We start from the raw sequence: 12,540 nt of genomic DNA on the forward strand, positions 1-12,540 counted from the left end.
CCTGATTACCAACACTTGAACTGCTTCCATTCGTTCTTCAAGTGGGCTTCTGATTACCAACACTTGACTTGCTGCTCCCCTTCGTTCTTCAGGTGGGCTCCTGATTACCAACACTTGAACTGCTTCTTCCCTTTGTTCTTCAGGTGGGATCCTAATTACCAGCACTGGAATTGCTGCTTCCCTTTATTTTTCAGGTGGGCTCCTAATTACCAACACTTGAATTTCTTTCCTTCGTTCTCCAGGTGGGATCCTGATTACCAACACTTAAATTGCTACTTCCATTCGTTCTTCAGGTGGGCTCTTGATTACCAACACTTGACTTGTTGCTCCCCTTAAATCTTTAGGTGGGCTCCTGATTACCAACACTTGAACTGCTTCCATTCGTTCTTCAGGTGGGCTCCTGATTACCAACACTTGACTTGCTGCTCCCCTTCGTTCTTTAGGTGGTCTCCTGATTACCTACACTTGAACTTCTTCTTCCCTTCATACTTCAGGTGGGCTCCTGATTACCAACACTTGAATTGTTTCTCACCCTTCGTTCTTCAAGTGGGCTATTGATTACCAACACTTGAATTGCTGCCCTTCGTTCTCCAGGTGGGCTCCTGATTACCAACACTTGAATTGTTTCTCCCTCCGTTCTTCAGGTGGGCTCTTGATTACCAACACTTGAATTGCTTCCCTTCGTTCTCCGGGTGGGCTCCTGATTACCAATACTTAAATTTCTTCTTCCCTTCATTATTTAGGTAGGCTCCTGATTACCAACACTTGAACTGACTCCTCTGAAACTGCTGTATGTGGACCTGATTGCAACAAAACAAACAAAACAAAAGAAAGTTTTCTGCCCTAGTTTGATATCGGGAACATTTGTGAGTGTTAATCGAATCATAGTACCCAAAAGCTCTAAGAATTTAAAAGCTAAATCCCATTATCCAGGAGGGTCCTGAAAACTCCTAATTAAATAATAGTTTTAAAGCTGAATTATGTCTCCTAAAGGTATGACCTTCGCTAAATCTCGTTATCTATGAAGGTCTTAAAACTAAATTCCATTATCCAAGAGGGTCCTGAAAATCAAAATCAAGTCTTATCTTAAGAGTTACAATATTAAGGCTAAATTATACTTCCCTACAGTAGAACTTAGACTAAATCTTGTTATCTAATGGAGGTCTTAAAGCTATGTGCCATTATTCAGGAGGGTCCTAAAAATTTTGAATTGAATCTTATCCTAGGAATGAAAACTTTGAAGCCAACTTATATTTCTTTGGGGTACACTTATGCTAAATCTTGTTACTCATGAATGTTTTGAATTTTAAAATAGGTCCCATTATCCATGAGGGTCTTAAGAATTTACGGTCAAACCTGTCTGGTGCTTGCTTTTCCTTACGGAGGGTTTCTCCGAAACAAACAAAATTCTCTGCCCCTGTTTCAAATCAAATAAAAATCTTGTCAGTTTAAAAAATTGGGGTGGTTAGTTTGTGGCATTCTTGCCGAAGATAGCTCTTCCCTTTCCATGCTTTGCTTTGACTGGCTGCCTTGAACTGTCCTAGAATTGTTTTGACGTTCTGACTGATCCTGAACCGCAGGACCCCGGATGACCCGAGTGCTTTATACCCAGCCCGTTGTTTTACATTTTTGACCCTTCTACCTGAACCTCTGCATCTCCCACGAAATTACTAAACCATTCCACCGATGGAACTTTTACTGACACTTTATATCCCACTCTACATTATACTATCTCTTGCATGATTTGGCCACACTGTGCTTTGTGCAATTTTGGAAGTTGGTAGTGAGCTTTGAAATCCTTTTCTTATTTGCTTAAACAAAACCGACATTAGAAACATCTTAGAGAAATAAACCCAAAAGAAATGAAATGCAATGACTTTGAGAATTAGGGTTAAGGAAGAGAAATCTAAAATGGGATGACTGTTTGAAAGAGAAAAAGAAAAGAGACTTATCTGAGTGGAGCATCTGGTACCAATGATCATGGCATGCATTTCGAATTAACCAGCCCAATCTATCCAACCAATCAACTTTTAGTTGTCATACTCTATGCCTCGAGACCTTTAAAACCCTAATTCTTTCCCAAATCCCTGACCTTGTTCGGCCTGCGGTGCCCTGAAGGGTTTTCACCAACAAATCTTTCTCATCTGTTCATCTCTCAAATCATTGTCGCCTTACGGTGCCCGTGAGGATTTTCACTAATAAGACTCTCTCATTTTAATTTCTCTTATCTTTCGTCACCTTAAGGTGCCCGCAAGGGTTTTCACCAATAAGACTCTCTCATTTTTCATTTTCCCTGCTTAAACCGGTGTGTTACCTCTAATACGAATCACCTCTACTTGCTTGACTTGGGATATCTCAAAGACTGATCGGAAGGTCTTTCTTTGGACCGTAGTGCGGGTTTTTGGAGAGGGTTAGAAAGAAAGGATATCAAAAGGCTCAAAACAATTCAAATGTGTTCAAAATTACAGCTTTTGGAATTAGATTTCTTACAACAACCACAACTTCTGCCCCAGTTTCTTTGCTTGGGGCTTTTGAATTTTATTTTGATGGGACCAAACCGTGAGGCTTCCTACGTATTCTTAAAAGGAATCAGGTCGAATGTAGTTCATGTCATAGGAATTACTTTGTTGTTGTGATTTTTCTCTTTCTTTTCTTCTTTTGTTCTTCTTTTTTTTGCTCTTTTTCATTCTTTTCTTTCTCTTTTTCTCTTACCTTTTCTTTCTTTTCCTTCTCCTTTTCTCTTATTTTTTTCATTTACATAGCTCGTGCGTTCATGTTTTTGAATTTGTTACTGATTAAGAAAGAGGGGTATGAAAGGAATAAATAGAGCTCAAAGGGGTAACAAAGGATAAAGTGTTTAGATAGCAGAACAAAATGCCTTCGTCATTCCAATATTCAAAACATGCCAAGTACAAACAAACACAATTTAAACCAAAGAAATAATACATAATATCTTTTGACTACATCAGAATTGATAGCCATATCTACACATTTGCCTTCTATATCGGTTAAATACAAAGCACTATTAGACAACTCTCTTGTTATGATGAATGGCCCCTGCCAATTTGTTGTGAACTTGCCTTTTGCTTCAGCCTGATGTGGAAGGATGCATTTCAGTACTTGCTGACCCACTTCAAATTTCCAGGGACGTACCTTCTTATTGTATGCTCTTGTCATTCTCTTTTGATACAACTGGCCATGGCATATTGCTGCCAATCTTTTCTCATCAATCAAACTCAATTGCTCCAGACAGGTTTTGACCCACTCATCATCATCAATTTCGGCTTCAACGACGATTTGGAGGGACGAGCTTTCAACTTCCGCGGGTATCACTGCTTCTGTGCCATATACCAACAAATAAAGATTTGCCCCTACTGAAGTGCGAACAGTAGTGCGATAATTCAATAACGCAAAAGGCAACTTTTCATGCCATTGCCTGGAACCTTCTAACATTTTCTGAAGTATCTTCTTTATGTTCTTGTTGGTTACCTTGACTGCTCCATTCGCCTTGGGGCGGTATGGAGTGGAATTGAAATGCGTAATCTTAAACTGTTGACGTACCTCTTTTATCAAATCACTGTTGAGATTAGCACCATTATCCGTGATGATCACCTTTGGGATCCCGAACCGACAAATGATATTTGAGTGAACAAAATCGACCACTGCTTTCTTGGTCACAAACCTGAAAGTTTTAGCTTCAACCCACTTGGTGAAATAATCAATGGCTACTAAGACGAACCTGTGCCTATTTGATGCTGCTGACTCAATTGGTCCAATGACATCCATGCCCCAAGCAACGAAGGGCCATGGTACGGACATTGTGTGTAATTCAGATGGCGGAGAATGAATCAAATCTCCGTGTACTTGGCATTGATGACATTTGCGCACAAAACTGGTACAATCTCGCTCCATGGTGAGCCAATAATAACCTGCTCGGAGAATCTTCTTTGCCAACATAACCACTCATGTGCGGTCCACAAACTCCGGAATGTACTTCGGTCATGATAGCCGTGGCCTGTCTAGCATCTATGCAACTTAACAACCCAAGATCTGGAGTTCTTTTATACAAGACTCCTCCACCGAAGAAAAATCCACTTGCCAAACGACGAATCATTCTTTTTTGATCACCTGTGGCTTGTACTAGATACACCCCTATCCTGATATACTCCCTGATATCGTGGAACCACGGATCACCATCAAGTTCTTCTTCCACCACGTTACAGTAAGCATGTTGATCGCGGACATGAATATGCAAAGGGTCAACATAAGCCTTATCTGGATGATGTAACATTGACGCCAGAGTAGCCAAAGCATCAACAACCTCATTATGGATCCTTAGAATATGCCTGAACTCTACTTATCGGAACCGTTGACAAAGATTATGCAAACATTGTTGGTACGATATGAGCTTTAAATCCTTTTTTTCACATTCTCCTTGAATCTGGTGCACCAGAAGGTCCAAGTCTCCCAAGGCCAAGACTTCCTGGACACCCATGTCTACAGCTAACCTCAAACCCAAAATGCATGCCTCGTACTTAGCCATGTTGTTGGTACAGTAGAAACAAAGCTGAGCCATAATAGGGTAGTGATGACCTGTTTCAGAAATAAGCACGACCTCTATTCCGACTCTTTTCATATTTGTAGTCCCATCAAAGAAAAGTTTCCAACCTGGTTTTTCAGTCTGCTCCAGCTCGTCAATATGCATCACCTCTTCATCGGGAAAATAAGTTCTCAATGGTTCATATTCTTCATCAACTGGGTTCTCGGCGAAATGATCAGCCAATACTTAGGCTTTCATCGCGGTCCGAGTCACATAGATAATGTCAAATTCCTTGAGCAAAATCTGCCACTTCGCATGTCTCCCTATGGGCATAGGCTTCTGAAAGATATACTTTAACGGATCCAAGCAAGAAATGAGGTAAGTAGTGTAAGATGACAAATAATGCTTCAACTTCTGTGGTACCCAAGTTAGGGCGCAACATGTCCTTTCAAGGTAAGTGTACTTAACCTCATAGGATGTGAACTTCTTGCTGAGATAATAGATGGCTTGCTCCTTCCTGCCGGTGATGTCATGCTGACCCAGCACACAACCAAATGAATTATCCAGGATCGTCAAATATAAAATCAAAGGTCTCCCCGGTTCTGGTGGGACCAACACAAGTGGGTTTGATAAGTACTCCTTTATCTTATAAAATGCTTCTTGACACTCGTTTGTCTACTTGACCGCAACATCCTTCTTCAACAGCTTGAAGATAGGCTCACAAGTTGCCGTGAGCTGAGCAATAAACCTGCTGATGTAGTTCAATCTCCCTAACAGACTCATCACCTCAGTCTTGTTCCTTGGAGGTAGCAATTCTTGGATATCTTGGATCATTGATGGGTCCAATTTAATACCTTGACGGCTGACTATGAATCACAGTAGTTTTCCAAATGGAATGCTAACTGCACATTTGGCAGGGTTAAGCATAAGATTGTACTTGCGAAACCTCTGGAAAAATTTCCTCAAATCTCTGACGTGGTCAGACTGCTTCCTGGACTTTATGATCACATCATCCATGTAGACCTCAATCTCCTTGTGTATCATGTCATGGAATATGGTCATCATTTCCCTCATGTAAGTTGCTCCAGCATTTTTCAAACCTAAAGGCATGACCCGGTAGCAATATGTCCCCCACAGTGTGATGAATGTCGTCTTTTCTGCGTATTCCTCATCCATTAAGATCTGATGATAGCCCGCATAGAAATCCCCAAAAGACCCGATCTTATGCTTGGCACAATTATCAATCAAAATATGGATATTTGGTAGTGGGAAGTTGTCTTTTGGACATGCCTTATTGAGATCATGGTAATCAACACACACTCTGGTCATGCCATCATTCTTTGGCACAAGCACAACATTGGCTAACCAAGTGGGATACTGTATGACCCAAATGACCTTTGCATCAAACTATTTTGTGACCTCTTCTTTAATCTTCACACTCATGTCGGTTTTGAACTTTCTCAACTTCTGCTTGACGGGAGGGAGTGCCGGTTCATTGGGCAATTTGTGAACCACCAAGTCAGTGCTTAGACCCGGCATGTCGTCATATGACCATGCCAAAACATCTTTGTATTTGAACAATGCTTTGATTATCTCTTCCCTGATTTGCGGTTCAAGATGGACACTTATCTTAGTTTTTCTGACATTATCTAGGTCCCCTAAATTGATTGTTTCTGTATCACTCAGGTTTGGCTTGGGTTTTTCTTCAAAATGATTTAACTCCTTACTAATCTCTTCAAAGGCCTCATACTCATCATATTCTAATTCATCATCACATTTTATTTTTTGAATTGTTATTTCAGAATTAGATTGACTTTTAAGATTGGGTCGAAGATTCCTCTCGCATGTCATGTCATTGAAACCAGCATAAAATGAATTGTACAAGGAAGAAAAGAAAAACAAAAATAAAACTATCAGGAATGATAGAAAAGGGAAATTGCATTTCATTGAAAAAAGATAACAGGGTTTATACATCCAAACGGACGGAACATAGAATATAAATTATAACCCTGTAATAATCAAGATAAACTGAAAGAAAATCAAAGCAAACTACCAAAACTCCTTCCGAGTAGGGAGAGGAGTAGCCTCCCAATTGTTAAGCTTTGCACTCGGCCCAACAAACTGCACATCTGCTTTGCAAGAGCCTTCTCCAACTTCAACCATGTTCACATCGTCGAACAACCTATCGAACCTTTCAATTAAATCTTCATCAACGCATATCACAGAACTGGGAACTATTGTCACGGGGCGTTTCCTAGCACCAGGCTTGACAAACGACCTGAAGAGACGTGGGATAGGCTTTGGCAGTGCCCATGCCCTCTATTTCAACTTTCTAGCCCTATTCACATATACGGATGTGGGTTTGAATCCCAGACCAAATGTACCCAAGTTTTTAGGGAGAGACACCAGCTATATGATACCCTATAGAGATGCACTCAGACCTTACCAGGCACAAAGCCATTTTTCAGCATTTCGAAGGCCACCATGACTGATGTGGCGGTTACCTTTGGAATTGGAACGCATTTCCCTTCTGGAATTTTCTCGACCGACATTGTTTCAAAACCTTATAGACCCATGGCCCTTTGTCATCTTCAACCTCAATGAACAGGACGTCAGCATCGCTGTGAGCACACAAATTATCCTCTCCATGCACGACGATCTCATGTCTATCCCATTCGAACTTGACCATCTGGTGCAGAGTAGACGGGACTACATTGGCGGCTGAATCCAAGGTCGGCCTAACAACAAATTGTAGGAGATGGCTACATCTAGCACCTGGAACTCCATGGTGAATTCCACTGGTCCTATTGTCAACTCAATCACTATATCACCAACTGAATCTTTTCCTCCACCATCAAATGCCCGAACACAGATACTGTTCTTGTGAATCCTTCTACCATCCACCTTCAACTTGTTCAAAGTAGAGAGAGGGCAAATGTTTGCACTGGAACCATTGTCAACCAATACCCTGGTAACCATATAATCTTCACATTTACCGTAAGATAGAGAACTCTGTTGTGTTCAGTACCTTCCACGGGCAACACATCATCAGAGAAAGCGACCCTGTTCACCTCAAATATTTTTGTTGGCAATCTTTTCCAGATGGTTTACTGAAATCTTGTCGGGGACATAAGCGTCATTCAGAATTTTCATCAAGGCCCGACGATGCTCGTCTGAGTGGATTAACAATGACAACAGTGAAATCTGAGCAGGCGTCTTTCTTAACTGCTCCACGATGGAATAGTCTTGTACCTTCATTTTTCTCAGAAACTCCTCTGCCTCTTCTTCAGTTACAGCTTTCTTCACTAGAACTGGGTTATCTTTGGTGGTTTTAGCTTTTCTTAACTCTTCCAGGGCAAATCATCTCCCCGAACGAGTTAGTTCATAGGCCTCATTGACAACCTCTTTTCCTTTGTAGGTCACCGTCACCCATTCATAGTTCCACAGGATAGCCTTGCTGTTGACTATCGGCAACTGGGTTACAGGCTTGATGATGACAGGATCCATATGGGCACCTTCTACAATTATGACAGGCTTGTTTTCCATTCTTGACACAACCAATTTTGTCTTTCCTTGTTTTGCTTCAACATCACTTGGGGACCCTTTCTTGACTACCGCGGATGGTTCACCATTTGTACCGCTCAACTTGTTCACTAATCTCTCAACTGTTGGTTTTTTAACTGGCTTGACCTCACTGGACCGAATCATCATGATGGTCTGTGAAGGTTTCTTGGGCTCCCATCCCTTATGTACTATCTCGATCATGTTTGTCTCTTGATGGGTTGGTAATGGGTTCTGGTTGATGTTGGGTGCCTCTGGGGTTTGTACTTCAATCCGATTAGTGTCAGTGAGCTCCAGGATGGAATTTTTCAAGTTCCAACACTTCTATGTGTCATGCCTCGGTGTGCCGGAACAATATTCACAACTTACAAGATAATCAAGATTCTTTGGAGGAGGGTTTGGCAATTTCAACTCAATTGGCCTCAGCATATCCAATTGCCTCAATCTGCGGAACAAGCTAGTATAGGACTCTCCCAACAGGGTGAAGGTTTTCTTCCGCTGCAACCTTTCGTTCTTAAATGCTTGATTAGGCTGAAAACCTAGGTCGACGAGGTTTCGGTAGGCTTGTGGGGGTGGATATGCATTTTGTGGAGCTGGGTAGGTATTTTTTGGGGCTGACGCACGCCAATGTGCATGGGCAAGAGGTTTAGTGTATGTTTGGGCGTGGTGGACAGAAAAATGAGGGTTTGGTGATGGGAAATAATGCTGGGGTGGATTATACGGGGTTTGGGTATCTGTTTGGTGGTGAGTTTGAGGCTGAGTATAATGGTGGGACGAGCCCCTGGGTCCAAACCATGCTCCTGAATCAATTGTTGCCACATCTTCTTTCTTCTTCTTTTGGATTATTCCCCCGGTACCGTTCTAAATGACTTGGGTAGTTGCCTTAATAGCCGAGTAAGTCATGATTTTGTTTGATTTAAGCCCTTATTCTACCATGCCACCCCTGTTCACTACCTCTTTGAAGGACTTGCCTATGGCCGATACCAGATGAACGTATTAAGTGGGCTCCAGGGCCTACAGAAAGTAATCCACCATTTCGCTCTCTTTCATCGGAGGGTAAACCTTTGCCACTTGTTCTCTCCAACGAAAACCATACTCCCTGAAACTTTCACTAGGCTTCTTATCAATCTTAGTCAGAGACAAACGATCTAGAACAATCTCAAGGTTGTATTGGAAATGACAAGCGAATGTTTGGCCAAATCATCCCATGTATACCATCAACTATGATCCTGACAAGTGTACCACTCCAATGCCGAACCACTCAGACTTAGACTAAAGTACGCCATCAACAACTCTTCTTTCCCACCGACTCCTCTCATTTTACTGCAAAATCCCCTCAAATGGGCCTCTGGGTCTCCTTGCCCGTCATATAGATTAAATTTGGGCATATTGAATCCCACCAGACAGTTGAACATAGGGAAATAGACACAGATCCTTATAGGTCATGCTCACCTAGCCTCCCAATCCCTGCATGTTTCTAAATGATTGTTCCAAGCTTTTAACCTTCCTGAATATCTCCTCCTGCTCTGGATTTTTAGGTGGTTTCTCAGTTTCAACAGGGAGGTCGAAATGAGGAGTGTAAGAGTAAGGTTCTGGGGCCTTGAAGGTAGGCTCCGGGGGATACTATTGGTTGTCTTGGATCTGGAATAAAGGCTCACTAGAGGATCGGTGAAGTGTAGCGGGTGGGGGTGCTACCAAAATAGGTGTGGCTGGTGGAGGAGGGTATGGAATTGGTTTGGGTGGTAGAGCTGGTGGTGTTTGGGAAGTGGTGCCTTGGTAGTGGTGGTAAATGGGAAAACCTTGATATGAATCAACAGTGGGAGGTTCCTGGGATTGAGCCAACGGTGGGACAAAAACAGGGTTGGCGGGGTAGGATGGTGGTGGATGCCCTTTCACCCATGCTTGGTACATCTCTAACATCTGTTGTTTTAGCTTATACAACTCCTTTTTCAGATTAACATCAGACTCTTCCCCCTCTTTTGACGGATCAATAACACTTGCATCCAATTCTTGGTTAGCCATGATCAACTTGTCTTTGGACCCAGCCTTCTCGGTGACAGATTTTAGAGTAACTACTTCAACCAACATTTTGAAATAGTCGATGGCGACCAATATGAATCTATGTCCATTTGAGGCTTTTGGCTCGATCGGCCCAATGACGTCCATGCCCCAGGCAACGAATGGCCAAGGTGCTGACATGGGATGCAGATCTGTAGGCGGTGCATGAATCAAAACCACGTGCACCTGACACTGATGACACTTACGAACAAAGCTCAAATAGTCTTTTTCTATGGTCATCCAATAATAGCCCGCTCGGAGGATTTTCTTTGCCAAAACATACCCGTTCATGTGGGGTCTGCACACTCCTGGGTGTACTTCATACATGATTCTTCCGACCTCTTTGGTGTCAAAACATCTCAACAAATTGAGATCCAGAGTCCTTTTGTACAAAATATCACCACTCAAGAAGAAACCACTTGCATGCCGTCTAATGGTTCTCTTTTGGTCCCACAGGCTTACTCGGGGTATTCTTTGGTTTTCAAAAATCTTTTGATGTCATGATACCATGGCTGAATGTTTAGTTCTACCTCAACCGTATTACAGTAGCCATGCCTTTCCTTGATTTGGATTTCCAAGGGATCAATATGGGCATTGCCTGTGTATGGTAGCATTGAGGCCAAAGTAGCAAGCACATCGGCCAGTTCATTTTGGAAATGAGGGATGTACCTGAACTCTATTGACTTGAATCGCTTGCCAAGATCTTCCACATGTTGCATATAAGGAATAAGCTTGACATCTCGGGTTTCCCATTCTCCTTAAGCTTGTCAGATAGTCTGATCCGAGTCTCCCATGATTAACAACTCTTCGACATCTTGGTCGATTGCCATGCTCATACCTATAATGCAGGCTTCAGACTCGGTGGTGTTGTTTGTGTAGAAAAATCGAACCGGGCTGTGGCTCGATAATGCTGGCCGGTGGGTGAGATCAAAATTGCCCCAATTCCAACACCTTTTGCGTTTACCGCCCATCAAAGAATATTTTCCAAGCATGAGTGTCTTCAAATATTACCTCAACCGAATTTACCTCTTCATCTAGGAAGTAGGTACTCAAAGGTTGGTATTCATCATCAACCGGGTTCTCAGCCAAATGATCTGCTAACGCCTGGGCTTTCATTGCCGTGTTAGTAACATAGACTATGTCAAACTCTCTGAGCAAGATCTGCCACTTTGCTAATCTCCTAGTGGGCATTGGTTTCTGAAATATGTATTTTAAAGGATCCAACCTGGTTATGAGGTAAGTGGTGTAAGCTTGCAAATAATGCCTCAGCTTTTGAGCGACCCATGTTAAAGCGCATCAAGTTCTTTCCAATAAAGTGTACTTGGCTTCATAACTGGTAAACTTCTTGCTCAGATAGTAAATGACCTGCTCTTTCCTTTCGGTCACATCATGTTGCCCGAGGACACAACCGAAAGAATTTTCCAATACTGTCAGATACAAGAACAGAGGCCTCCCTATCTCCGGTTGGACCAATACCGGCGGATTCGACATATATTCTTTGATTTTATCAAAAGCCTCTTGGCACTCATTTGTCCATTTGTTTGCCGCATCTTTCTTCAGCAATTTGAATATAGGTTCACACGTGGATGTCAACTGAGCAATGAATCGGGTGATGTAGTTCAATCTTCCTAACAAACTCATAACATCTTTCTTGGTTCTTGGAGGAGGCAAATCTCGAATAGACTTTATCTTTGTTAGGTCCAACTCGATGCCCCTCCAACTGACTATGAATCCCAAAAGTTTGCCGGATGGTACCCCAAATGAACATTTGGCTGGGTTTAGCTTCAAATCATATTTGCGCAACCGCTCAAAAATTTTCTCAAGTCCCGAACGTGGTCGTCTTGAGTTTTAGATTTGATGATTACATCGTCCACATACACCTCTATCTCTTGGTGCATCATATCATGAAAAATGGCAGTCATGGCTCTCATGTAGGTTGCCCTGGAGTTCTTTAGACCAAATGGCATGACTCTATAACAGTATGTACCCACAGGTATGGTGAAAGCTGTCTTTTCTGCATCTTCTTCATCCATCAACACCTGGTGATATCCTGCGTAACAATCCACGAAAGACTGTATCTCATGTTTGGCGTAGTTATCAACGAGGATGTGGATGTTCGGCAAAGGGAAGTTATCTTTGGGACTTGACCTGCTTAAATCTCTGTAATCCACACACACTCGAATTGTCCTGTCCTTTTTTGGCACTAGAACTACTTTGGCTAACCATGTGGTGTATCGAACCACTCAGATCACCCCCGCTTTCAACTGTTTTGTGAACTCTTCTTTAATCTTGTCACTGATATCGGTTTTAAACTTTCTTTGCTTTTGCTGGATAGGGGGACAATGGGGGTAAGTTGGCAACTTATGAACCACCAAATCAAC

At 42.3% G+C, this 12,540-nt stretch overlaps 1 protein-coding gene across 1 annotated transcript; it reads right to left on the reverse strand.

Annotated features, from left to right (window-relative positions):
• Positions 1-735: 735 nt before the first annotated feature.
• Positions 736-3,819, reverse strand: LOC138875729 (uncharacterized). Its single transcript, XM_070154592.1, has 3 exons — positions 3,683-3,819; positions 3,252-3,577; positions 736-800 (listed from the first exon to the last, which is right to left on the reverse strand). Exons 1-3 carry the CDS (start codon positions 3,817-3,819, stop codon positions 736-738), a joined length of 528 nt encoding a protein of 175 aa, XP_070010693.1.
• Between the last annotated feature and the right edge of the window lie 8,721 nt (positions 3,820-12,540).

The sequence above is a fragment of the Nicotiana sylvestris genome, chromosome 8, assembly GCF_000393655.2.
Source record: "Nicotiana sylvestris chromosome 8, ASM39365v2, whole genome shotgun sequence".
Classification (NCBI taxonomy): domain Eukaryota; kingdom Viridiplantae; phylum Streptophyta; class Magnoliopsida; order Solanales; family Solanaceae; genus Nicotiana; species Nicotiana sylvestris.

Excerpts from the sequence above, each read along its gene's own strand:
- LOC138875729 (XM_070154592.1), bottom strand. The coding sequence starts at position 3,819 with ATGTCCGTACCATGGCCCTTCGTTGCTTGGGGCATGGATGTCATTGGA. Across the intron at positions 3,578-3,682 it reads GTTGAAGCTAAAACTTTCAG|TGATTTGATAAAAGAGGTAC; the intron begins GTTTGTGACCAA and ends TAATCTCAACAG. Across the intron at positions 801-3,251 it reads TGATGAGTGGGTCAAAACCT|GTCCACATACAGCAGTTTCA; the intron begins GTCTGGAGCAAT and ends TGTTGCAATCAG.